Consider the following 27,411-nt stretch of genomic DNA (forward strand, 5'->3'; position numbering starts at 1 on the left):
TTTTTAATAGATACTTGAGTGCCTGTTAATCTGAAGGGTCTACTTCTGAGCTAGGATCCTGTGTCTAAACTTGTAAGAAGAGATCTGGAAGAAGTAGGATTGTTTACATTAGGGAAGGGGACATAAGTATCCAAACCAATGAATGGTCTGGAGGAGAGATTAGGCGTCTCTACTCATCCTGTCTCGATACAAGAATAAAGGGCTATTCAATGATGTTGATAAATGATTAATTCAGAACTGATAAAAAGGAGGAAATACTTTCTTCACACAATTAGCACATGGAATCCATTGCTACCATATATCATTGAGGCTAACTGCAGGATTCAAAAAAGGATTAAACGCTAGTGGATAACAAGACTCGCCAGAGCCATAGTAGTGTTTAAAAAATTACACCCTCGTGTTTCAGGGTTTTAGACAAATTCTAACTATTTGGAGTGGAGATGGAGGAGTGTGTACGATGGGGAATTAGGAGGAAACTTCCCTGGGGGTAGATTATCCCATAACTGCCTACAGCAGCTTTTCTTGAACCTTTCTGTGAAGCAGTTGGAAGCAGCTGCTACTGGCAACAGGATAGTGGACTAGATAAATCCCATGTCTAGTAATTCCTTTGTTCCTAATTGCTCTAATGAAATGGTAAATATGACTGCTTATGTTTGTGCACGGGCCTGGGGAAGAGGAACATACAGGGACAAGAAAAGCCTGCTGTCCTCTCTCTAGAAATGAAGGTTTTCTTCCCCACACTAGCTCAGGTAAACTTTAGTAAATATTAATCATATATTAATATCCTCTACAAAACACACAACTTTTCAGTTAATGCAAAAACTAAAGGAAAAGAATTAAGGTGATTCTACCATGAGCAGCTCTCCTTCATATTCCATCGCTTCAATAGTGCAGACAGTGGTAGGTGTGTTATGTCTTGTTATTGCTATTTAATTTTGAAAAAGTCAGAGATAAGGTTGAAACTTGGTTCACTCTGAATACAGCAAAGGGAGTTTGGGGCCTAGCAGAATCACTTTCACTCTTTTTTCCACTGTTAACGTTTGCATTGCTTGAAAGTGTGCCCTAAATTAGTGAAAGTGGTTTTGGGTGTGGAATTTTAGTTTAAAACACTGGTTTACATTTTAGGGCTGGTGAGTAGGCATAGCTAGCAAGCCAGTGAAACAACTGCATCTGTTTGGGGAAATTTTGTACACTCAGCCCAGAGAACTGTAACTGACCCTTCATCTTTGTCTAGCACTCAGCCTCCTGCCGTATAGGGTGAACAGCTTTGAGCACTAGGTGTTTACACTTTAAACAGAACAACTGTAATTGTTAGCTCCTCAGCCAGTCTCCCAGCCAGCTAGGCAGACACATACACACTACTATCCACTGCCCTGTTCAGTTTTGCACAAGTATAACATTTAAATGGAGCTCAGGAGGAGTGGGTTTGCACCAGAATAGGCCTGTTCCACTCTCCTTAAGACAGGGGCTGTTTTGATAAATCTGTCAGCTTTGCTTGATTGCTCTTTTAAGAAGGTGGCTGTATTTAACTAGCGAGTGTGTAGGGTTTAGAGCTACAGCCACAAGCTTCTAACTGCTAAACGCAAATCTATGCACTCTAGGCTTACGGCTTAAATTCCACATTTCGAAGTTAAAAATAATTCCCATTAGCGAATAGCCTCACCTGTAGCTTCCCAGAAAATTACATCTCTTCTGTAAGAGGGTGGTAAAGTTACTTTTCCTATCTCAAAGGTACTAAACCCCTTCATTATAACAGCCCTCTTCATGTAACCAGCATCGTGGAGCCACTCTCAGGACCTTCATAAAATCTACCGGTAAGGTTATTGTTACTGTATCATGGCAACAGGTCTTACGATGTGACACGTTTCTATAGTAGCAGCAGCATGAGGCTCAAATACCCACTTTTCTTAAAAGCTTCCATTTTACTTAGCAGATTCTGTATAGCCCCTTTTATAGCTTACACTTCAAAGGAAAACTACTGAAGTCAACAACCTCAAATTGAGGACCAGTGAAGCAGCACTTCTTCTGGATTTCTAACAGCACGGAGGCATTAAATATTTTATTCATACCCATTGCAACACAGACAGAGTCAAAGTGATGGATAGGAGTGCTTTTTGTCTGCAATGTGGAGTGTACCGCTGATCTATAGTCATATGTAGTAGCCAGTTGACAGCCTTGCTACAGCCTACGCTGTGGAACAAAACAGATTAATTCTTTACTGAAGAACTGGTCAGTCACAACGGAACATAACCAAAATACCTGATTGCATCATGTCCAAGTTAAAAGCCTACCCACATCTATTGTTGCTCTGGCTTATGAACAGGATTCATTTGTTAACTAAGGTTCCCATGCGGGGAAAATCTTAAGGAACCAAGAAATAGCCAGCAGTGCTATGCTGAGGCAGCAAAACTGTCCAGAGACAAATGAGAACTGCAGCTCCACAATAGGAGGAAGAGGGAGTGAAAGAGCTCAGTCCTCAGTGACTTCTCTTTCCTGATGCTCTGGATCAGCATTAAACTTTCTGCTGGGTATGAAGAGGTTTGAAGAGCTGTTTCAGTTGTTTTTTCCTGTCATTATTGTAGCCTGAAATGAAAGCATTAACAAAGTGACATATGACTTAGTCCCTCCAAAGAGCGAAGAGTAGAGATAATCGCCTGCTTTCAGACAAAGCTGTGCTCCAATCAGTTAGCATGAAGCTACAACCAGAGAAAATACTGAAGGCATATTCAACTACTTAGTGCTATGTGAAAACCTGCAATAGGCACTTTCTGCCTGATTGAATTGGACATTATTATGGGCTACTAAAACAAGAATATGCAACCAAGATTAGAAATGTGCACAATAAACAGCTGTCACAATTTTATTATGGACCTTTGGGAATTAGTTTTTAAAAGGAACTGGCAGGTGAAGAATACCTGTGCTGGCTCATGCGGTAAGGAGTTCTAAAAATCTAACTACTGCCACCACATCAGCTTTTAACACTCCTATAGTTTGATCATTTACACCCACAATTGGAAAATGTTCACCCCCTCACACTTAGCCTCACAGGGGCACTACACTCTGCTAGCACGATGTGATAATTCACACCTGGTCCTTTTACTCTTGAGGGAAAAGTATGTTTTGCACTTTTGGTGATGTCTAAACAGTTAAGGACCATGAGTGGGATGCCTTGCCATCTGCGTAAGAGTGAAGTACCTAAATGTGTGTTTGCCATGAAGCTTCCATTTACTGGTGTATCCACGTTCCCTTCTGCTCTACTGACTGGACCATCATTCCACATCAGGTCAAAGCCCCCAATACGCTTCTCCTTCCCCGTCAGCCTGCAATATCAAATACAAGGTGTTAAAGTACATGTGCAATGGCTGCGTAGCTATCTGATTCACTGTCTGCACATTGGCTGGAAACCTGTGCAGATCAGGGAGAAAACCAAACAGCTGAGAGCTGCAATGGGCAGCTATTTACTATTAATATCTTGGGTTAGCACAATTGCACCGTCAATCATAAAATGATGCAAGGCAAGCTTCCTGGGACAGGAGGCTGGATACATGAGGCGTGAAAGGAGAGACATGTGGTCTGAGCATTAGACTGGAAGCCAGGAATTCCAGTTCAAGACCCAGCTCTCACACCACCTTCATCTGTGGCCCTGAGAAAAGGCCACTGGGACAGTGTTCTCGGTGGTTAAGTTTCCTGATGTGTAAAATTTATATAACCTGTTTTCCAAACGGTGGATCCTGACCCACCAGTGGATCACTGGAAGGTTCTAGATATGTCACAGGGCAGTGGCACCAAGTGAGAGAAGCAAATGCCAGCATGACAAACCTGCAGCCTTGAGTCCGATCTTTTGTCTACAGAAGCTGGAGGACTAGCTCAGATACATTTCACACGCTTTGGTAAGACTCATCGAGAGCAGTAAACTCGTTTTTTCACCCACCTGCCCTCCATGTCCACAATATGCAATGTGTCCTTGAGAAGGCAACATTTGAGCTCATAGTCCTCCTGACTACTGGCAGTGAGTGAGGGAGAAGCATTAACCTCAAGAAGCCAGCTGTAGAGAGAACAGCAGTGAATTAGAGGGAAGCAGACAGCTAAGCAATCTGTCCACCTAACAGAAATGCCTGTCTATGGAACCCTCATTGCACTGCTGCAGAGCAGGTAGGAGGGAGTGAAGTGACAGGGAATCGAACCCCAGACATCATTCCTGTACACAGTCAAAGAACATTCTGAGCTCAACTGTAATAAAGAGAGAGCCCCTCCAGCACCCTAAAAAGTATACAAGTAGAACTAAAGGCTAGATGAAACACCCTCCCCCGCACCCCATTACATCACAGGGTAAGTTTTAACCCTTTCCTCGGTGCAGGGATGTGAATGTATCTTGGAAGTAGTTTCCTAACAAACTGCGCAATATGACTACGTGGTTCCGGAAGTACCCAATACATTGCTCAGATGACAGCAGCAAGCTATAGTATTATAGTTACATCACAGTGATTCAGTCCAGTTCACCTCAACTTGATTTGTTTCTTGATCGGTAGAAGTTACACAAGCTCTTTCTGTGCAGATTGTCACTGCAGAAGCAGCAGTTTGGTTTGAAGCTATGACTACAGCAGACTAGCTTGTACAAATTTGGGTTGTCACCCAAGACCACAGTTGAGCAGCGTTTATTAGCTCACTTCAAATAAAGCTGTCCCCAGTGGCACTGCAGAGACATCAGACTGATGCTGACAAGCCATTGAGGGTTGTAACTGGAACACCGGCTACCACACATTGTTAGAGGGAGGAAGAGGAAGAAATGAGAGGACGCTTAAAGTGGCACTGTCAACTTAAATCATATGTTATACAAATTTCCTTATCAATGTTACTAATAGCTCTTTATGTGATTAAAACTGAAAATCTTAAAAATCTAATTTTATTGCTTTTGCTGCTCTTTGTTTACTTTTGCAATGAAAGTCTGTTTTATTTTCAGGTTCCCAATGTTGCAATATTTTGGTTGCAAACACTGCAGAAGAAGGTTTTTATGTTTAAAGGCACATTTTAATTGATGTATATTTAAAAAAACAATTGAATTGTTTCTAGTAGTCACATTGTGTGAAAGTTTGTTTTTATAAAAATCTAAGCTGAACCAAATTTGAATGTATGATTTCTTGTTACAATCTCTTAGATTCCTGCGGAGTCTGTTTCCCATAGTCTTCAACAGGAGAAGTACCCCACCACAGTCTAAAACTCTGTAAAGAAGGCTGCCTCTTAGCCAACACTTCACATAAATTACTTTTGAGCTTATGACAAGTGTACTTAATATCTAGCCTTTTCAGTCTAATAGCTGTTTAGACAGCCTTCCATTCACTGTATGCCACCTGTATGCTCACTAACATCCTTACGGCTTGAGATCCTGGTCTATCAGGATGTCGTATCCATACAGTTCAAAACAATGCTTGTCGCTGATGATCACTTTCTGAACACTCTGTAGGCTCTTGATGAAAATGTTGTCCATTTCTGCAAAGAGAGTCTCCACCACTTCTGCCCCATGCTTGGCAGTCATGTACTGTCGGAATCGCTGAATCGTCCACTTGCAGCCCTAACACATACAAATACAACTATAACAAGCTGTTCCTACATATGTGACCATGCATTTCCTTGCCTACCTGAAATAATCACTCAATATTCTCTACAGTCAAAGGACAATTCTGAATAAGAAGCCAAACACCCAGAATCAGATGTTCCTCCCCTCAGTGCATCTCGGAAAGGAATAATTTAGCCTTAGTCTAGAGAGAAACAGCAGTCTCTGCTTGGAAAGTGGAGTAAAACCAATACTTAATCTCAAAACTGGGAGTGGTATCCTAATAGTGATCACCATCCCACTTTCTCTTTCCATCAGAGTTTCACAAGACACACATCTAGGACTTCCCTTTCCAAAGGACCAAGAAATATTAGGCTAGAGATTTAGAGGAAAAGCATATAAAATGGAAAGTTCAATGCAAACCTTTGTTTCTGTGAACTTTTAACTATCTCAGATTCACAAAGAATATTTAAAGCTGATCTCATTTGTTTAAGATTTTTTCTTTGTTCCAACTGCAGGTCCCTCAGAAAAGGGGGGTAGCAATTACAGATGACCTCTGAAGATGCTAAGCTCATCTTATAGCTGTGGTAATAGCAATGAATGCTAAGCACTATGTTACGAATTACACCTGGTAGGACACGCACACAAATGCTACGAATTACACCTGGTAGGACACGCACAAAAATGCTACGAATTACACCTGGTAGGACACGCACAGTTCGAATCTAGGCTGAGGCACATAAACAAAGTCCACAACTGCCGAGTTCCCAAAAAACACCAGTTTATTATCAGGATGGGAGGCCTCACATCAAAGGCCAGGAGATAGGGAGTTTAGGGACTGACAAAGAACAGATACCGGGAGTCAAGGCAGGCTGGAGACAAGGAGGAGGATTTTCACAGGAATGCAGTATCTAAGGAACACTCCTCCTGGTGCATGATGTGCTTGCTTTTAGACAATGGTGGGCCCCAAACCAAAATGGAGTCACATGTGCTAACTTTTCCTAAACAACTACAAGTCTGGGTCTCTGACAAGCATTATCCAAAAATGAATTACTTGTGGAGTCAGAATGCTCAACACCACAAAGTAGTGCACAGTTGTAATGAAACAGTTAGAGCAGAGCTCTCACTCCCTGGATCTCCTGAACCATCCATCAATGAACACATTCATGGGGTATCAGAGGACAGCCAAGGCAGAGCATCCATATAGCACATCCTCAGGGACTACCAACCTGCCATATATACTGCACAGTAGCTGGAACAACGAAGCCAGAACAGCTACTTGCTTGCATTCCCTGAACTACCCAGCATAGTGTGTGCACGCTTGGACACAGGCTGGGTCAGCTGAAGTAGCCAGTAAGTTTTCACTTACCTTCTCTGGATCATAGTCAGGTGCAGTCTTCTGCACTGCTACATTGGTGAGATGCACATCTGGCATGAGGAGGAGGTAAGGATCATGGAGACAGAAAACGACACTCTAAATAATTAGAAATTGAATTTGGGTCCTAAACCAGCCTCCTGTGCTCCTTATGCCAATGAATCTCTCCTCCCTTCCCTAATTGTGGAGCTTATACCCACCACTGCAGGGAGACATCTTAGTGAAAAATTAAGAGAAAATAAACACAGATAAAAATGGAAATCTGGAACAACTAGTAACAAAGCCCAGAGCAAGTTTTAGCCCTCATTGGCTCTTGTGATGGACTTACATGGAAGCTCTTCTCCTGGGAACGCAACCTAACCGCCATGCAGAGCACCGGTGCCCAAGAACCTTGGATGTAGACCCACTCTGGGTTGCCTCATTAAAGCAACCTACCTTTTGATCACACTGAGCAAGAATGAGCAAGTTACTAAATATTTTACTAAGGAAAGTGGTGGATTCTCTCTCTTGATGTCTTCAAGTTAAGACTGGATGCCTTTCTGGAAGAATACGCTTAATTTTAGCCAAATACAAATTATGCTTTAGTTAAACACAAGTTATTGGGCTTAGTAGTGGGGTAACTGGATGACATTTAATGGGCTGTGATTAAGGCTACGATTTAGTCACGGGTATTTTTAATAAAAGTCATGGACAGGTCATGGGCAATAAATAAAAATTCACGGCCCATGACCTGTCCATGACTTATACTATAAATATCCCTGACTAAATCTTGGGGGTGGGGGTCACTACTGGGGGCAGGCGCCCCGGGGAGCTGTTACTGGGGGGGCAGCAGCACCAGCTGCACCTGGGACTGCCAAGCGGCTGCTCCGGCCGCCCCCAGGACTGCTGCTCAGGCAGTTCTCAGGGCCGACTGTCAAGCGGCTGCTCCGACCACCCCCAGGACTGCTGCTCAGGCAGTTCTCAGGGCCAGCTGCCTGCGGCTGCCCGAGCACCGGCTGGTGCGGCTGGCCCCTGGGCTGAATAGCTGGCTTCAGAGCCGTTCCAGCAGCGGCCGGTGTGGCTTTCCACGGGGCCACCAGAGCAGCTAGCCCCGGAGCCAGCTGCTTGGTCGGCCCTGGAGTCAGCCATACTGGCTGCTGCAGAAGTCACAGAGGTTGCGGAAAGTCACAGAATCCATGATCTCTGTGACAGACATGGAGCCCTAGCTATGATTTACAGGAGGCCAGATTAGATGACCCTTCTGGCCTTAAACTCCATGAATCCATGAAAAAAGCAGGCTGCAATAAGTGCACCTGTACTGCTAAAGTGGGACTGATCTCCCACGTCTGGTCCTAGCTGACTGACACTTCTGGAGATCCACTGACACCAGTATTCCAGTGACAGAGGGTGAGAGTGAAACAAGATCACCGCGGAACAGCCTGTGAGAAACAATCGCAAAGGATGAGTATTCTGTAAGTATCCAGAAGTCAGGAGACAAGATATAAGGGTACTTGTTCTTCTGGATCCCTTCTTCACTCCCCACCTCCCAAAATACTAAAATGGTAGATTCCATTCCTTAGCAACTGCCCTGTATCCCACAAGGACAGGTCAGGATACAATGATCATCTATGCTACTCAGAGTGAAGCGTGTGTTGGAGAAGCGAGCAAAGCCGTCCCGGTATAACCAGGCCTTCAGTGGAATGTACTGAGAGAAAGGGGAGCGAGAAACTGAGGGTGAATAGCAAGAAAATCCAACCCAGTCACTGCAATAAAAATAAAATGGACTTCTGCACTTACAGACATCACTAGAACATAAACTCTCAAGTCAAACTTTCGACCTGTGAATCAAAGAGAAATATATAGCAATATAACATAGTGAAGTTAGTGCTAGTCATACCTAATGTTACAAAAACCCAGATTAGAACTTATCTACACACAGCCATGCATCAAAATAACTAGATGGGTCTTAAGTCACACCTTTTGTTATTTTGGTACAAATCTGCGTGTGGACATGAATTTCGGATTAAGACAATTTAAGTCAGTAGGATGCTCTTGATCTAAATAAGTGGCCACATACAGACTTGTACCAAAACAACAAGATTTGCACTAAAACCTTTTGGTCCTGGTTGTATGAAGAGAAGCTCTTAGAGAGGAACCTGCTACCATATGGGGCTGGGCTTATCTTTAATATGTGTGGCTTGTATTAGGTCTAATTTTTGTTCATCGGATCACCTCTGTATTCTCAAAATCTTTTGGGGCAGGACCACTAAATTACCACACCAGCAGCACTGACTGTGCAGCATTCTAAGATTCACATTTAAATCCATAAGTAGCTAATTTCAGGCAAGAACTGACCATATAAAGTCTTAACCTTCATCAGACAGGTGATCTGGGGATCTCCCTCCCTCTGTGACAGGAACATCATAGGGGGAGTGTCTCTCTCCACATGTCAGGCAGATACAGACTGAAACAAGCATCTTACCTCCTATTAAATATGGATTTTCAATATAGCACTGAGCTACATAATTCTCTACTTGAGTTTCATCTTTCTGATCATCTGTACGGACCCCATCCTGCAAAATAAAACAAGTTATTTCTTCTCCATGGACAAGACTGAACGAGGAGAAAAATCAAATCACAAGCACTCACAGGATTCTCCAGTCAATCCGTCCCAGTTTTAGATTTCAGATCAACGACAAAACATCCCACCTTTTGTTTTGTTGCACAGTGAGAAAATCTGTTGTAATCCTGGTGGATGGTGATAAGTGTTACATGTGAAAGCTGTAGATGGGGACAGTAAGTGACTAGAGTAAAGGTATTTAGATAAAATTACAGTTGGAAGACCAAAGCTCTAGGTCAGCGGTCCCCAAACTTTTGAGGGTCATGCCCCCCTTACCCCTGTCTGTGTCCCTCTGAGCCGGGGCCGGGAGCGGGACCATGGCTGGGGTACGCAAACAGGGGTAAGGGGGCTGGGGCCGCGGCTAGGGCCGCAGCTGGGGGTGGGTCTGGGGCAGGAGTGGAGCCACAGCCAGGCTGCAGTGGGGGCGAGCAGCCGGACCCACGACCAGGTGCTCTGCTCCCGGCCTTGACCCTGGGCCAGGAACAGAGCCGTGGCCAAGGCTGGGGCCACACACACATGGGGCCAGGAGCTGGGGATGCGGCTGGACTGTAGCAGAGCTGGGGGTGGGGAGGGACTGGTTGCACTCCCTCCCTGCCCCCGTGGGGACTGGCCCGGGCCCCACCATGCTCCTCTGGATGGTCCTCCAGGGGCACACCCCACACTTTGGTGGCCTCTGCTCTAGGTGGACCTTCCCAAAAAAAAATTTGGTGGTGTGAGAAGAGAAAGTACACGTTTCACCTTCCTCCAGTCAATGACATCCTTGAGTTTTCGGAACAGAAAAATGCCTCTCCCTTGTGACCTGGCAACCTGCAGCATAAAGGAGAAGGGAAGTGTTAGTCGCTTTATTCTTAAGTTTTCTCACTCGCCTCCAGCTGGGAACAAGTGGTTACTGAAAGAAATCTTATTTCTATAGCACCATGGCAGCTAACAGAAGATCCAGGTTGCTGCCCTTTTTATAGTTGTTGGCAACTCTCACACACAGCAGTTAGCATTCCCTTTCGGAACAGCTGCTGTTCTCTAAAAGGTGATTATGGAAGCATCTGTTGCATACCCTGATTCATCATTTATTTATTAAGCACTCATTTGGCATGGTGGGTGCTGTACAAAAAGTTAAAAACAGGAGACTCAGCGGGAGGCATTGGTCAGTAACACCATACTGTGGCACTGGTACAGCATTTATTATTATTAATTTGTGTTACCTTAACACCTAAGAGCCCTAGTCATGGATCTATTTGAAGGGCTGTCTTTTGGGTAAAAGACAAAACCAGGGTTCTGGCCATTTAACATCTGTAAGAATAAGAGCGTCAACCCCAGGCTTGGCCAAATTCCTACTCAGGTAACTAAGTTCTTCCTGCAGTTTCACATAGGTAATTGTATCCTATTTCACTTCCTGTCCTGAACTATTGTGTTGTGCTGCTTGGACCTAATCCTGAGAGGTCAAGGATCTTAGAATCATGATCTTAAATGCTGCTATTTGAGTGGTGGGTGAACTGGTCCATATATTTATGCAGGCATACTGTGAGGCTTAAAGTTTTGTAAAGCACTTTGAGCTCCTTGGATGAAAGGAGCTATAATATTAATATTAATTATATAAAAAGTCAGCCAAAAACCCACACAATTTCAGTTCAGAAGAATAAGTCAGTGCTTTTCCATATTGAGTTTAAAAAGGCTGAAGATGCTATTTTATGTAAAGCTATAAAAAGCAAATATTTTATGGTGTGTGGTGATATAAGGCTTTTAATGGGATGGTGACAGTATTCATGAGTGGGAATGCCATGAGTTATACAAGCCATTCCAAAGGAGAGGCAATAAAACCTTTACATCACCACATGCCATCATGGGTTTTGGTTATCCCACATTTTAGACAACAGTTACCTTAGATTTTGTAAGTAGTTTAAAAAGTTTTTATTGGGACTATTTTTCACATCTGTCTATGTGTAAAGCCAGGTTGCCTTAGTTACTAGCTACAGGCCTTGGAGTGACAGTAAAGTTAAATTTTAAAAACCTCTAAAAATGAAGCTATTTTCTATAAATCCAGGGTGACATGATTTTAAGATCCAATCCTTCAAGACCTTAGGAAGATAGGCCAAGGATAGAAACAAGCTGCTTTACACCATTGGAAATCCTGGAATCCCAGTTCTCCAATGTGATAAAACCAGTGTTTCTAGCTTCAAACTGCCACTGAGCCAAGACAGTGTATCATCTCTCCACGTTTAAGTTCCCATTTTCCCTGCTGCACATTCGTGGGAAAAGAAGTAAAGTGGCCTGGGACCAGAATTGCACACACCCCCTCTAAACACAACTGCAACACACGCAGGGTCTGTCTGAGACTGCAAGGTCTAAGTCCTTTCAAGAGCACAGAGTGACATGAGGAGTAACACGAAGTTTATCTTTACTTGTGTGTTTTGAGGTCAGCCACAAACTACTTCGTTCCAGTTGTTGGTATAATTTTTGTGACCACAATCTTTTAATATAGTCTCATTTATTGTATTCAGGTTATTTCCAATGATAATTGAGTTTGTGGTCACAAAATATAGGCTTAATATAAGGTTTCTTGTTGCTGATTAACCCAAATTAACATTTGTAGACTTGGATAATCACTAGCTGTTATCCTCATGGCTGTAATTAAACTGTTAGTTTGCATAATTGCCTCCCATTCACTACTGATAAGCCCTCTCTTATTGATAGGCCTGATCTGCAGAGTGAGACAAACTATCTTGTCCCCTCCTACCAGACCTGCTGTGCAGAGCAAAGTGACTGTCCTGTTAAGAACCTAAGACTGGCCATACTGCATCAGACCTAGCCCAGTGTCCCGTCTTCCAACAGTGGCCAGTACCAGATGTTTCAGAGAATGATCAGAACAGGGCAATTTATCTAGTGACCCCATCCCTTGTCATCCAGTCCCAGCTTCCTTAACCTCCATGAACGTACCTAATTCTATCCCTTTCCTAATGGTTCCTAACATTCTATTAGCTCTTTTGATGGCCACTGCACATTGAGCTGATGTTTTCAGAGAACTATCCACAGTGACTCCAACATCTCTGTTGTGAGTGGTAACAGCTAATTTAGATGCCATCATTTTGTATATATAGTTGGGATTATGTTTTCCAATGTGCCGTACTTTGCATTTATCAACATTGAATTTCATCTGCCAATTTGTTGCTCAATCATAGAATCATAGAAATGTAGGATTGGAAGGGACCTCGATAAGTCATCTACTTTAGTCCTCTGCACTGATGCAGGACTAAGTATTATCTAGACCATCCCTGACAGGTGTTTGTCTGACCTGCTCTTAAAAGCTCCAGTGATGGAGATTCCACAACCTCTTTAGGTCATTTGTTCCAGTGCTTAACTATCCTTACAGTTAGGAAGTTTTTTCTAACGTCTAATGCGAACCTAAATCTCTCTTGCTGTAATTCAAGCCCATTATTTCTTGTCCTGTCCTCAGTGGTTAAGGAGAACAGTTTATCACCCTCCTCCTTGTAACAACCTTTTATGTACTTGAAAGCTGTTCTCATGTGCTCCCTCAGTCTTCTCTCTCCAGACTAAACAAAGCCAATTTTTTCAACCGTTCCTCATCGGTCATGTTTTCTACACCTTTAATAGTTTTTGTTGCTCTCCTCTGGACTTTCTCTAATTTGTCTACATCTTTCCCAAAGTGTGGTGCCCAGAACTGGACAAAATACTCTAGTTGAGGCCTTATCAGTGCTGAGTAGAGAGGAAGAATTACTACTTATGTCTTGCTTACAACACATCTGTTAATACATCCCAGAATGACATTCACGACTCATTTAGTTTGTGATCCACTATAACTAGTGCATTCTTTTCTGCAGTACTCCTTCCTAGGCAGTCATTTCCCTTTTTGAATTTGTGCAACTGATTATTCCTTCCTAAACATAGTACTTTATTTGTCCTTATTGAATTTCATCCTATTTAATTCAGATAATTTCTCCAGTTTGTCAAAATCATTTTGAATTCTAATCCTATCCTCCAAAGCACTTGCAACCCCTCCCAGCTTGGTATCATATGCAAACTTCGTAAGTGTACTCTCTATGCCATTATCCAAATCATTTATGAAGACATTGAATAGAACCAGACTCAGGACAGATCCCTGCAGGACCCCACTCGATATGCCCTTCAAGCTTGACTGAGAACTATTGATAACTATTCTCTTAGAATAGCATCCCCGATACCATCAAGGCAAACCTTGTGGCTGAACTTTGTGACTTTGTCCTCACCCACAACTATTTCACATTTGGGGACAATTTATATCTTCAAGTCAGCGGGACTGCTACAGGTACCCGCATGGCCCCTCAGTATGCCAACATTTTTATGGCTGACTTAGAATAACGCTTCCTCAGCTCTCGTCCCCTTACACCCCTACTCTACTTGCGCTACATTGATGACATCTTCATCATCTGGACCCATGGGAAGGAGGCCCTTGAGGAATTCCACCAAAATGTCAACGATTTCCACCCTACCATCAACCTCAGCCTGGACCAGTCTACACAAGAGGTCCACTTCCTAGACACTACAGTGCTAATAAGCGATGGTCACATAAACACCACCCTATACTGGAAACCTACTGACCACTATACTTACCTACATGCCTCCAGCTTTCATCCACACCACATCACACGATCCACTGACTACAGCCAAACTCTAAGATACAACCGCATTTGCTCCAAACCCTCAGACAGAGACAAACACCTACAAGATCTCTATCAAGCGTTCTTAAAACTGCAATACCCACCTGGTGAAGTGAAGAAACAGACTGACATAGCCAGAAGGGTACCAAGAAGTCACCTACTACAAGACAGACCCAACAAAGAAAGTAACAGAACACCATTAGCCGTCCCCTATAGCCCCCAACTAAAACCTCTCCAGCGCATCATCAAGGATCTACAACCTATCCTAAAGGACGATCCCTCACTCTCACAGACCTTGGGAGACAGGCCAGTCCTTGCTTATAGACAGCCCTCCAACCTGAAGCAAATACTCACCAGCAACTACACACCACACAACAAAAACACCAACCCAGGAACCAAACCCTGCTACAAACCCTGGTGCCAACTCTGTCCACATATCTATTCAAGGGACACCATCATAGGACCTAACCACATCAGCCACACCATCAAGGGCTCATTCACCTGCACATCTGCCAATGTGATATGTGCCATCATGTGCAAGCAATGCCCCTCTGCCATGTACATTGGCCAAACCAGACAGTCTCTAAGCAAAAGAATAAATGGACACAAATCTGACATCACGAATCATAACATTCAAAAACCAGTAGGAGAACACTTCAGTCTCGCCGGTCACTCAATAACAGACCTAAAAGTGGCAATTCTTCAACAAAAAAACTTCAAAAACAGACTCCAACGTGAAGCTGCAGAACTGGAATTAATTTGCAAACTGGATACCATCAGATTAGGCCTGAATAGAGACTGGGAGTGGTTGGGTCATTACAAAACCTAAACTTAATTTCCCCCATACTAATTTCTCCCTACTGTTACTCATACCTTCTTGTCAACTGTCTGTAATGGGCCACTCTCTTACCACTTCAAAAGTTATTTTTCCTCCCTTGGTATCCTGTTAATTGATTTATCTCATTAGACTGATCTCACACTTGGTAAGGCAATCCCCATCCTTTCATGTATTTATACCTGCTCCTGTATTTTCACTCCATGCATTTGATGAAGTGGGTTCTAACCCACGAAAGCTTGTGCCCAAATAAATTTGTTAGTCTCTCAGGTGCCACAAGGACTCCTCATTATTTTTGCTGATACAGACTAACATGGCTACCACTCTGAAACCTATTCTCTGAGTATGGTTTTCGAACCAGTTGTGCACCCACCTTTAGGTTCATCTAGGCTATATTTCTCTAGTTTGTTTATGAGACAGTCATGTGAGACAGTATCAAAAGCCTTATTAAAGTCAAAATATATCACATCTACTTCTTTCCTCCTATTCATAAGCTTGTTACCCTGTCAAAGAAGCATATTAAGTTAGTTTGACACAATTTGTTCTTGACAAATCCATGTTGAATGTTACTTATCACCTTATTTTCTTCTAGATGCTTACAAATTGTTTGACTGTTTGCTCCATTATCTTTCCAGTTGCTGAAGTTAAGATGATTCGTCTATAATTCCCTTGGTTGTCCTTATTCCCTGTTTTAAAGCTATGTACTATATTTGCCCTTTTCCAGTCCTCAGGTACCTCGTCCGTCCTCCTCAGTTCTCGTCGTCCAGTTTAGTGAGATCCCTTTGTAACTCTTCGCAGTCAGCTTTGGAATTAACTATCTTGAGTAATTTTGTATTGTCTGCAAAATTTGCTACCTCAATGTTTACTCCTTTTTCCAGATCATTTATGAATACATTGAACAGCACTGGTCCCAGTACAGAACCTTGGGAGATCCTGCTATTTACCTCTCTCCACTGTGAAAACTGATCATTTATTCCTACCCTTTTTTCCCTATCTTTTAACCAGTTTCTAAGCCATGAGAGGACCTTCCCTCTGATCCCATGACTACCTACTTTCCTTAAGAGCCTTTGGTGAGGGACCTTGCCAAAGGCTTTCTGAAAGTCCAAGTGTACTCTGTCTACGGGATTACTCATCCATGTTTATTGACATCCTCAAATAATTTTAATAGATTGATGAAGCAAGATTTCCCTTAACAAAAGCCATATTGACTCTTCCCCAATATATTGTGCTCATCTATGTGTCTGATAATTCTGTTCTTTACTACAGTTTTAACCAGGTTGCCTGGTACTTAAGGCTTACTGGCCTGTAATTGCCAGGATTGCTGCTGGAGCCTATTTTAAAAATTGGCATTACATTAGCTATCCACCAGTCATCTGGTATAGAGGATGATTTAAGCAATAGGTTAAGTAACACAATTAGTAGTTCCCTCAGAACTCTTAGGTGAATACCATCTGGGCCTGGTGACTTATTACTGTTTAATTTATCAGTTTGTTCCAAAACCTCCTCTATTGACACATCCACCTAGGACAGTTCCTCAGATCTGTCACCTAAAAAGAATGACTCGGGTGTGGGAATCTCCCTCACATCTGCTGCAGTGAAGACTGATGCAAAGGATTCATTTAGCTTCTCTGCAAATGCCTTGGCTTCCTTGAGTGCTCCTTTAGCACCTCGATTATCTGGTGGCTCCACTGATATTTTGGCAGGCTTCCTGCTTCTGAGGTACTTAAACAAAATTTTGCTGTTAGTTTGTACTTGTACATTGGCCAAACTGGACAGTCTCTACGTAAAAGAATGAATGGACACAAATCAGACGTCAAGAATTATAACATTCAAAAACCAGTCGGAGAACACTTCAATCTCTCTGGTCGCTCGATTACAGACCGAAAAGTGGCAATTCTTCAACAAAAAAACTTCAAAAACAGACTCCAACGAGAGACTGCTGAATTGGAATTAATTTACAAACTGGATACAATTAACTTAGGCTTGAATAAAGACTGGGAGTGGATGGGTCATTACACAAAGTAAAACTATTTCCCCACGTTTATTCCCTCCCCGCAACTGCTGGAAATGGCCCACCTTGATTCTCACTACAAACGGTCCGTCCCCCCCATTCCCGCCCCCCCGCTGGTAATAGCTCACCTTACCTGATCACTCTTGTTACAGTGTGTATGGTAATACCCATTGTTTCATGTTCTTTGTGTATTTTTCACTACATGCATCCGATGAAGTGAGCTGTAGTTCACGAAAGCTTATGCTCAAATAAATTTGTTAGTCTCTAAGGTGCCACAAGTCCTCCTTTTCTTTTTGCGGATACAGACTAACACGGCTGCTACTCTGAAAGCTTATGCCCAGATAAATTTGTTAGTCTTTAAGGTGCCACCAGACTCCTTGTTGTTATTGTGTCAGATTATTCATCTCTTTGGAGCATCCTAATTCATCTGAGCACGCCCTACTGAGGTGAATGGGCCATTCCACACATCAACAGTACTCCTGTACTGCAGAGCCTGTTCCGTTGCACTAGCTCCCTGAAGTAGATACAAAGTTTGGGGTTCCCTGCTATTCCTCTTGCTGCCTCCAGCTGGTGAATGTGCTCCTCAGCCCATCAGTTACCATCCCCCTTTCTTCCCATGGCCCTTTCAGCCCTACCGGGGGCATGGTGGGGCCAGGAGGAGGGCAGAGCTCGTAGCTAAAGTGGTAGATCATTTCCCTCCCACAGGTGCCCTCCAATCATGCCCCTCACTAACTCCTGTTCCTCAAGAAACAAGGGAAATTAACTGCCCCAAAACATGGTTAATGCAGGTCTTGTTTATAGTGCCTTTGCCAGTATAGCTATGCCAGCTAGACTTACCCCTTCGTAGTACCCTCTTCAATTCAAGAAGTGCATTTCAGATTGCTGCTGGCACTGCCAGTCTGACGTGCCTTCTCTGGCTTGTCAGACTGGGTTTATATCTGCTGCTGAATCACAGCGCCACTCATTAGACTACTTCCTGGGCTGGTGAACCACCTGTGGCTCATTAATTTTATACCAGTGTAAGTCCACGGATTTCACTGGGGTTGCTCCTGATTTACACTGCTGCAAGTGAGGAGAGAATCAGGCACAGACTCCAGAGTGCTCCGGGGCTCAAGCACCCCTGGAAAAAAATAGTTGGGGTGGTCAACACCCACCAGCCACAGCTGTTCAGCTGTTCTACAGCTGGCATGGGGCCTCGGGGGAGAGGGCACAGGAAGAGGCAGAGTGAGGGTGGGGCCTCGAGGGACGGGGTGGAGTGGGGCGGGGCCGGGCCTTGGGGGCAGAGTTGGGGTGGAACACCCACCAGGAAAAATAAAAGTCGGCGCCTGTGACCACCTGGCTAAGCAATGCCTGCTATGGATTTGTGTGCATACTCTTCTCTCCCCACAGAACACCCAAGTGAGCAATGTCTCCTCTGAATTGTCCCCTGGGACAGGACCATACTTACTGGTTTCATAATCCAGGTTATGCCAGGATTCTTGCGAAATTCTTCCACAAACAAGTGGTACTCTGATGGCATCTCAAAGGTCTTGGGGAAAAAGTCACATTTTGTTGCCTCCAGCTTTCCTGCCTCTCTTTCTATCTGCTTCCGAAACCTCTTCAGGTTCTTCACTATGTAATTCTTACGAGTCAGCTGAGTGGAAAGAGAAATACAAGAGCAGACTCTGCAAATGTTAACACAAATTAATCATCACTCTTCTTTCACTTGAATTGCCCAGGAGATGAGATGTTTCTGGTGATATCTGGTAATAGATCTCAGCAGTGATGCCACAGGAGGTTAACTAACTGAGAAAACCAATGGATAAAGTTAGGGATTCTTTCCTTCTTTGTGGAGGAGCCTGCATGGTTGGTGTGTGCATGGGTTTTGGTTTGGGTTTTTTGTTTTTGTTCTTTAGTTCTCAGAAGGAGCAAGGGGAAGCTGTAACAATCCCCAGTGCATTATTTCTGGTCTAACGCCTTTAGGTGTAGCTGCTATGCTGATTTCCAAGGTAAACACCAAGTTTTAGGGCCTGTCTATACTGAAAATACAATCATCTCAGATGACCTGGTTGCAATACAATTGTTCTCACATATATTTAAAACACAGTTCCATTTTGTAGTGCATATGGGACTTTACGTGCGTTTCTGCTTCTGCTAAAGCCCTGAACATGCTACATTCTGGAACTATGCTAGAACTGTCCCAAGGAAGAACTGTGCTACAACACAGTTGTCCTTGTAGTGTAGAGTTGGTCCTGGATTCCTGAGATGGTCCAGCTCAGCCTTCATGAGATTTATCAGATGTGGAATACAATAAATCTAGTGTAATGTTCCTGGGCAGAGCCACTCTTCTGTTTCCTGGAGTGACAGAGGTTGATAAATTCTGAGGAGGAGTTAGCACAGCAGTCAGGAGGGTATTAGGTTTCATGGCAGGGAATATTCCAAGGTATTTTCCATCAACAAGCTTTTCCCATGGAAGTTTACGACTATTTCTCCAAAACTATTTCCTCAAAACCATCCTGACCCATATATTTCACTCATAGTGGTTTCTTACCTCGTAGTGGTTCCGAAAGTGGCAGATACGAACATGTTCATCCATGTAGGTATGGTCAAAATTCTCCCGAAGCCAGCTGACATCACACCAGTAAAAATCCCACTCACCCTCCCTATAGAAAGAGGCAGAGACACAGCCGGTAAGGCAAGCACTAAGTTCTAGGTCATCACCACACCCACCCTTCTTGACAGCCACCACCTGTCATCACCACCACAGCTTCCTTCTCTCCTTGCAGTTTTTCAGGCTAATAAAAAGCCTTGGTACACATGATTAATCAATTATTTTGTTTATTTTGTTCTTTAAAAGTTTAGGCTCTGAATTTTAATAGTTCCCATTATAACCAAGCCTGGTTTGGTCTGAACATACCAACGTATTAGGTATAAAAAAAACAGTTATCATATTGATTCTTGACTACCAGGAGTTCAACTGAAATCATCCAATTAGTTAGAAAAGCAGAAGCAGGACTTAGAATAGAGTCATCTACAACCAGGCAACTCCACTGAAGTCAGTTCCCACAAATTCAATGTGCGGCAGTCTTCCCCCTAAGTCAGTACTACATTATTTAATTGTATTTATAAGATCCTATTTAAGGGATGACAGATCAATAGCAACAGAACTAAAACTGAAAAACTATAGTCAGCAGTTCCTAGTCTTCAAACACAACAAATCAGTGAAAGAAAGAAAAAGCTAGAGACAGGATAAATGACCGCAATACTAAATTAAGCAGGAATGAGAGAGACTGGCAGAGAAAAGAGACTGTACTGCACTGTAATTTTCAGCCACATTTAACAATAGTGGTCAAACACAGCTTCGTCTTCCCTCATTGAAGCAGCATTGAGATCAAATGTTCTGCTGATGTGCACAGTGTCACTCAGCTTCAACAAACCAATCAACCAGCCTTCGTTCTAAAAAGGGTTGACCACACTTTGTTGAAAGGATGCTGAACTCATATGACCTGGTCCACAGCAGCGATACAACAAAGTTCAGCATGAACTGACAAGGAGTTATGTTAGACACACATTTGCAAACTTGGTTGAAAATTCTAGTGGAGCCAGAGTTGAATATCACAAAAGAATAGGGAAGGCTAACCAGTTGCAAAGGGAAAGAATCTGGAGCTTACTCTTTTACTTCAACCCATCCTGGTCTCTGGCGCAGGATATCTAAGATGGTGTTTGTGAGCGCACATTTGAATCGGATGCAAGCTCTTGGTTCTCTGTGGGGAGGGAAAAAAAGACACCATACGCTCTATGAAGTCCAAGAGCAAGCCTGCCACAAATGGAGATCTGGATTCTGTGCCTTGTTCTGCCACAGGCTCCTTGTATGACTTTAGGAAACTCACTAATCTCTTGTGCCTCAGGCTCCCCATCTGTACTATAATGATAATAATACTTCCCTATCTCACAGAAGTGTTGTGAAGATAAATTCATTAATATAGGCAAGGCGTTTATATACTATAGTGTCGAGCATCATTGGGAAGCCTATAAAGAAAATTAATTTTAAAATGAACTATGTTGAGACAACCAAAATCATTTTCATGTATGCCTTAACCAGTATATGTAAATATAATGTAATCTCCTGAAGTGCAGAGCATCTCACTCCCCTTTTTACTTTGATAGTTCAGACCTTCTAGTTATCCTCTAATCCAGGGGTTCTCAACCTTCTTCTTTCTGAGGCTCCCCCCAACATGCTCTAAAATTTCCAGGGCCCAGCAGACTCCAGAAAGGGCGTGGGGCTCCAGGCTTCAGCTGCGGTGGTACGGGGGGGGAGAAGATGGGGGGCTCAGGGCTTCTGCCCCATAGGATGCTGGACTTTAGCCCTGTGGGGCTGGGGGCTCAGGGCTTCTGCCCACCGGGGCACCCATCTTTAGCCCTGCGGAGTGGAAAGGGGGGGATTGGGGCTTTATCCCCACAGGACTCCAGGGTTCGGGGCTCCTGGCTTTATCCCCACAGGGCGCTGGGGCTGGGATCTTCTGCCCGCCGTGGTTTGGGAACCCCCTGAAATGACTTATGGACCCCCAGAAGGCCTCAGACCCCTGGTTGACACCTGCTTCTCTAATCAATAAGATAGCCTACATATTAGATAAAATTACATTTCAGCCATACCACCTTGTATCATGATCCCATCCAACCCTGCAAATTAAGTAAAAGGTTGGTCAGTAATGCACTACTGGATGTAAGCTACCAAGGAACACCTGTGTGCTGCAAGAAATGTTCCTACTGACTCTTTCCTCTAAGTCTGTAAATAATCAATGCCCCTAATTGTGTTATGAAGTGCTATGGTGCTGGAGGTACTATTTTTCAAATATGATACAAAAACAAGGTACTGACCACCCGTAGTCATTAAAAACACCAAGAAACTTTGGGTTAATTTCAGTGTCCTGGTCAAGTTCCATCTCAAGTAATTATTTTGCTTACCTAGAATTCCCCCTGCTGATTCAACTGATACTGTCTGTTTCTTGTGCTAAATTGTTATGCACTGTTACCAAGCACTGTTAACTATTTGCTGTACTTCACCCCAGATGTAGCTGCATTTTAGTTGTGCATGAAATGATTCCCTACACAGTCTGAACATCAGTTTATTACATTTGGGATTCTTTGGGATGATGCAAGATCATGATTAGTGCTGGGCAGAGAAACAGATCTCATTTCAGGGGGATTCTGAAATTTTAGTTTTGTTCCAATTTGGAACAAAACCCCAACATTTTGAAATTCTGGAGCCCTGGCGCTGGGGTAGTCTGCTTGGAACTGCAGACCCTGGAGCCCTGAAGTCCTAGACTCTGAGATAATCCCCCTAGAGGGCTACCCCAGACTCATGGACGCTGGAAACCCATCCTTCCCAGCAGCCCGCCAAGGAGCTGGGCAGGCAAGCTGGCAAAAAAACAGGCAAGTTTCTGATGGAAATATTTTGAGACCTGTCTAGTTGCCGGAGGAACTTTGTCAAAATTGCACTGACTCCACAAAATATTTAAGTTATGACAAAAAAATGTTTTGTCAGAATTTTTCCAACCAACTCAAATCATTATCACAAACATATATTAGTAAGGAATATACAAGCCCGAGGATCTATGACTGAAGTGACAATACCAATTCCTATTTGAAAAGAAGCATGACCATCAAAGGCAGGCAAAACCCTGTTTATCAGAATAGTTGTGGAGGGAACAGTGATTGCACAAAGGCTACTGACCAGTTCTCGCAATGAGAAACAAATGTGAAGTAATACACAGCATATACCCACCCTCTTCGTGTCCACATGCAAACATGTCATTCAATCTACCCTTCAGAAAAAGAATCACTCACCGTTCTTTCAGCTTCTGGTAGCCATAAGACCCTTTATGGCCTGCATTCTGCAACAAGACAAGTAGAAAAATAACTTATAACAATTAAATGGGGAGAATAAGGCTGGTGCAGAATAAGTTGTGGGCAGCCCCTTGGAGGGCACTTTGTCCTGTGCAATTTCACCAGCATCTTTACAGTTTTCACTAGGATGCTTGCATAAACAGCATTTGCCAATCAGGGCTGAACCTGACCCAAACTTTTTAGAGCAGGGACTGTTTTCAAGCACACTGTTGGCATTTAAATAACAACCATGCCAACACTTCATGAGATTTTTTAAAAATGCGTTTGGTGTTCTTTTGATTTGCCCTCTGGATTTCAGCCTATTAGGGTTCCCATTCTCAGGCTTTTCCCTGCAACCACAAGGGCTAGAGACTTACCTTAAAATAAAAAGGAAAGCTGTGATTTTCCTGTAATCACTTGCCTCCAGGAGATGGGGCTTTAAGGCACACACCAACTATTACAAGCAGAGCCCTGCAAATCGGTGGAGATCTGCTTTATACCCGCGGACCATGTTTGAGGATGGCGGGCTGGATGCGGACACACATTCTGTATCCGCGCAGGGCCCCAGTGACAAGCGCCAGTAACACTGTCACAAGGGGGGCGGGGGGGACCCTAGATTTGTACAGGCCTGGCTGCTATTAGGGTGTCCGGGGCCAAGCCAGGCTGGAGAGCGCTTCCGGGGGGGCACAGTGCGTGTACCCAGCCCGTGGGGCGGCCTGCCCAGCTGCAGGGGGGCCGGGCCCCCCCGGGCCGCGTGACCCCGAGGGGGGCGGGCCCCCCCAGGCCGCGTGACCCCGAGGGGAAGGGGGGGCCGGACCCCCCCCAGGCCGCGTGACCCCGAGGGGAGGGGGGGGCCGCGCGGCCCTCACCTTATTCTTCGCCATGGCGCCGCCTCCCCGCGGTTGGGGTCACCCCCGAGCCGCCGCCATCTTGCGCGTCTCGTCCCCATAGCAACCAACCTCTTCCCCCGCCCACCGCGCTGGGGGCGGGGCCAGGTGCCGCGGCTCGTGCCCGGGCGGCCGGGGGCTCCGAGCGGGGGCGGGGGGACGGGAGCGCCACAGCCTCTGTCTGCCCTTGAGTCCGGACAAATCCCCATGGACTCCACTGGGCGCCTTGCCTGAGGAAGAACTGCAGGGTCACGGGTTCTGTTCCTGCCGCTGCCGTGGAGGGTCAGACCTTTGTCCAGTCAATGGCTCTTTCGGCCTCAGTTTCCCCACCTCACAACGGCAGATCACGTGTCTCCCCCCACACACACACCCCCGGCACAGTGGTGTCAGGACGTGGCTTTGAAAGCCTCAGCTGCTGGGTGCGAGAGCGACCCAACGTTATTCCAACCTGCCTGCAGCCTGGCTCACCCCCGTCCGCGCCCTTCCGCCCTGGCCTGGGCCGGGTGCACGAAGCTGTACAGCCCGCAGCGTGCCAGCGGGATCCCTGCCCCAAAGAGCTGAACGCCCGAAAGGCACAGTGGGTGCGGCGCGGTATAAAGTCCCAGTCACAAGGACCGAAGCGTGTCCCCCCCTTACCGTCCTACCAAGCACCTCGCAATACGTGACGGGTTCAGCTTCACAGCGTCACTTACGGCCACTATCTCTGTTGCCCAGATGGGGAACGGAGGCACAGGGAGACTAAGGGATTTGCCCCCCCCAGATGGGGAACGGAGGCACAGGGAGACTAAGGGATTTGCCCCCCCCAGATGGGGAACGGAGGCACAGGGAGACTAAGGGATTTGCCCCCCCCAGATGGGGAACGGAGGCACAGGGAGACTAAGGGATTTGCCCCCCCCAGATGGGGAACGGAGGTACAGGGAGACTAAGGGATTTGCCCCCCCAGATGGGGAACGGAGGCACAGGGAGACTAAGGGATTTGCCCCCCCCCCCAGATGGGGAACGGAGGCACAGGGAGACTAAGGGATTTGCCCCCCCCCCCAGATGGGGAACGGAGGCACAGGGAGACTAAGGGATTTGCCCCCCCCAGATGGGGAACGGAGGCACAGGGAGACTAAGGGATTTGCCCCCCCCAGATGGGGAACGGAGGCACAGGGAGACTAAGGGATTTTCCCCCCCCCAGATGGGGAACGGAGGCATAGGGAGACTAAGGGATTTGCCCCCCCCAGATGGGGAACGGAGGCACAGGGAGACTAAGGGATTTGCCCCCCCCAGATGGGGAACGGAGGCACAGGGAGACTAAGGGATTTGCCCCCCCCAGATGGGGAACGGAGGCACAGGGAGACTAAGGGATTTGCCCCCCCCAGATGGGGAACGGAGGTACAGGGAGACTAAGGGATTTCCCCCCCCCCAGATGGGGAACGGAGGCACAGGGAGACTAAGGGATTTGCCCCCCCCAGATGGGGAACGGAGGCACAGGGAGACTAAGGGATTTGCCCCCCCCAGATGGGGAACGGAGGCACAGGGAGACTAAGGGATTTGCCCCCCCCAGATGGGGAACGGAGGCACAGGGAGACTAAGGGATTTGCCCCCCCCAGATGGGGAACGGAGGCACAGGGAGACTAAGGGATTTGCCCCCCCCAGATGGGGAACGGAGGCACAGGGAGACTAAGGGATTTGCCCCCCCCAGATGGGGAACGGAGGCACAGGGAGACTAAGGGATTTGCCCCCCCCAGATGGGGAACGGAGGCACAGGGAGACTAAGGGATTTGCCCCCCCCAGATGGGGAACGGAGGTACAGGGAGACTAAGGGATTTGCCCCCCCCAGATGGGGAACGGAGGCACAGGGAGACTAAGGGATTTCCCCCCCCCCAGATGGGGAACGGAGGCACAGGGAGACTAAGGGATTTGCCCCCCCCAGATGGGGAACGGAGGCACAGGGAGACTAAGGGATTTGCCCCCCCCAGATGGGGAACGGAGGCACAGGGAGACTAAGGGATTTGCCCCCCCCAGATGGGGAACGGAGGCACAGGGAGACTAAGGGATTTGCCCCCCCCAGATGGGGAACGGAGGTACAGGGAGACTAAGGGATTTGCCCCCCCAGATGGGGAACGGAGGCACAGGGAGACTAAGGGATTTGCCCCCCCCCCCAGATGGGGAACGGAGGCACAGGGAGACTAAGGGATTTGCCCCCCCCCCCAGATGGGGAACGGAGGTACAGGGAGACTAAGGGATTTGCCCCCCCAGATGGGGAACGGAGGCACAGGGAGACTAAGGGATGCCCCCCCCAGATGGGGAACGGAGGCACAGGGAGACTAAGGGATTTGCCCCCCCCAGATGGGGAACGGAGGTACAGGGAGACTAAGGGATTTGCCCCCCCAATGGGGAACGGAGGCACAGGGAGACTAAGGGATTTGCCCCCCCAGATGGGGAACGGAGGCACAGGGAGACTAAGGGATGCCCCCCCCAGATGGGGAACGGAGGCACAGGGAGACTAAGGGATTTGCCCCCCCAGATGGGGAACGGAGGCACAGGGAGACTAAGGGATTTGCCCCCCCAGATGGGGAACGGAGGTACAGGGAGACTAAGGGATTTGCCCCCCCAGATGGGGAACGGAGGCACAGGGAGACTAAGGGATGCCCCCCCCAGATGGGGAACGGAGGCACAGGGAGACTAAGGGATTTGCCCCCCCCCAGATGGGGAACGGAGGTACAGGGAGACTAAGGGATTTGCCCCCCCAGATGGGGAACGGAGGCACAGGGAGACTAAGGGATGCCCCCCCCAGATGGGGAACGGAGGCACAGGGAGACTAAGGGATTTGCCCCCCCCCCAGATGGGGAACGGAGGCACAGGGAGACTAAGGGATTTGCCCCCCCCCCAGATGGGGAACGGAGGCACAGGGAGACTAAGGGATTTGCCCCCCCCCCGATGGGGAACGGAGGCACAGGGAGACTAAGGGATTTGCCCCCCCAGATGGGGAACGGAGGCACAGGGAGACTAAGGGATGCCCCCCCCAGATGGGGAACGGAGGCACAGGGAGACTAAGGGATTTGCCCCCCCCCCCAGATGGGGAACGGAGGCACAGGGAGACTAAGGGATTTGCCCCCCCCCCAGATGGGGAACGGAGGCACAGGGAGACTAAGGGATTTGCCCCCCCCCCCCCAGATGGGGAACGGAGGCACAGGGAGACTAAGGGATTTGCCCCCCCCCCCGATGGGGAACGGAGGCACAGGGAGACTAAGGGATTTGCCCAAGGTCACACAGGGAGTACCTGTGGCGAAAATCAAACCGCCATTGTCTCAGTCCCAGGCTAGCACCCAACCAGATCCAAAGTCCTCCGAAGTTCAGAAATGTTTGGCTCAGGAGTTTTGCCTGAATGCCTCTGGCTGCTGGGCATGAGCATATAGCAAACAGGGCAGGTGGTTACTGCTGTCAGCTGGCATGCCTTGGGGAGTGGGTTGATGGAGGTATGTCTGAGGTATGCCTGTAAATAAGGAGTCTACTCATGAACGCAGTATGTTCCCAGACACCCTGACATTGATGGACAGTACCTGATCGCCACTTTCTCTCTGTGATCCCTTGACCTTGCATTCCACTCTACGGTGGCTGCATTATCACGCCTGGCAGTACAAAGCAAGAAGT

At 46.3% G+C, this 27,411-nt stretch overlaps 1 protein-coding gene across 9 annotated transcripts; it reads right to left on the minus strand.

Moving 5' to 3' along the window:
* Positions 1 to 361: 361 nt before the first annotated feature.
* On the minus strand, positions 362 to 27,407 carry TTLL9 (tubulin tyrosine ligase like 9). 9 transcript variants are annotated; one of them, XM_037915588.2, is made up of 14 exons: positions 23,755 to 23,855; positions 22,847 to 22,893; positions 20,671 to 20,763; positions 19,551 to 19,662; positions 18,468 to 18,653; positions 10,264 to 10,332; positions 9,388 to 9,478; positions 8,703 to 8,743; positions 8,523 to 8,610; positions 6,921 to 6,979; positions 5,373 to 5,569; positions 3,932 to 4,045; positions 3,196 to 3,320; positions 362 to 2,583 (listed from the first exon to the last, which is right to left on the minus strand). In XM_037915588.2, exons 1-14 carry the CDS (start codon positions 23,767 to 23,769, stop codon positions 2,513 to 2,515), a joined length of 1,308 nt encoding a protein of 435 aa, XP_037771516.1. In that variant the 5' UTR covers positions 23,770 to 23,855; the 3' UTR covers positions 362 to 2,512. The 9 variants fall into 9 exon arrangements, with proteins under 9 accessions (XP_037771516.1, XP_043382728.1, XP_043382727.1 ...); XM_043526793.1 differs by lacking the exon at positions 23,755 to 23,855 and adding an exon at positions 27,321 to 27,407 and having other exon boundaries at positions 362 to 3,320; XM_043526792.1 differs by lacking the exon at positions 23,755 to 23,855 and adding an exon at positions 27,041 to 27,124 and having other exon boundaries at positions 362 to 3,320.
* Between the last annotated feature and the right edge of the window lie 4 nt (positions 27,408 to 27,411).

Source organism: Chelonia mydas, chromosome 13 (genome assembly GCF_015237465.2).
Source record: "Chelonia mydas isolate rCheMyd1 chromosome 13, rCheMyd1.pri.v2, whole genome shotgun sequence".
NCBI classification, from domain to species: Eukaryota; Metazoa; Chordata; order Testudines; family Cheloniidae; genus Chelonia; species Chelonia mydas.

What these genes read in the sequence shown, in the direction of transcription:
- TTLL9 (XM_037915587.2), bottom strand. An exon ending in TACCAGAAGCTGAAAGAACG is followed by an intron (nt 20,764 to 22,846) that starts GTGAGTGATTCT and finishes CCCTCCCCACAG; the next exon opens with AGAACCAAGAGCTTGCATCC. An exon ending in TTTATGTTCTAGTGATGTCT is followed by an intron (nt 8,611 to 8,702) that starts GTAAGTGCAGAA and finishes CCTTTCTCTCAG; the next exon opens with TACATTCCACTGAAGGCCTG.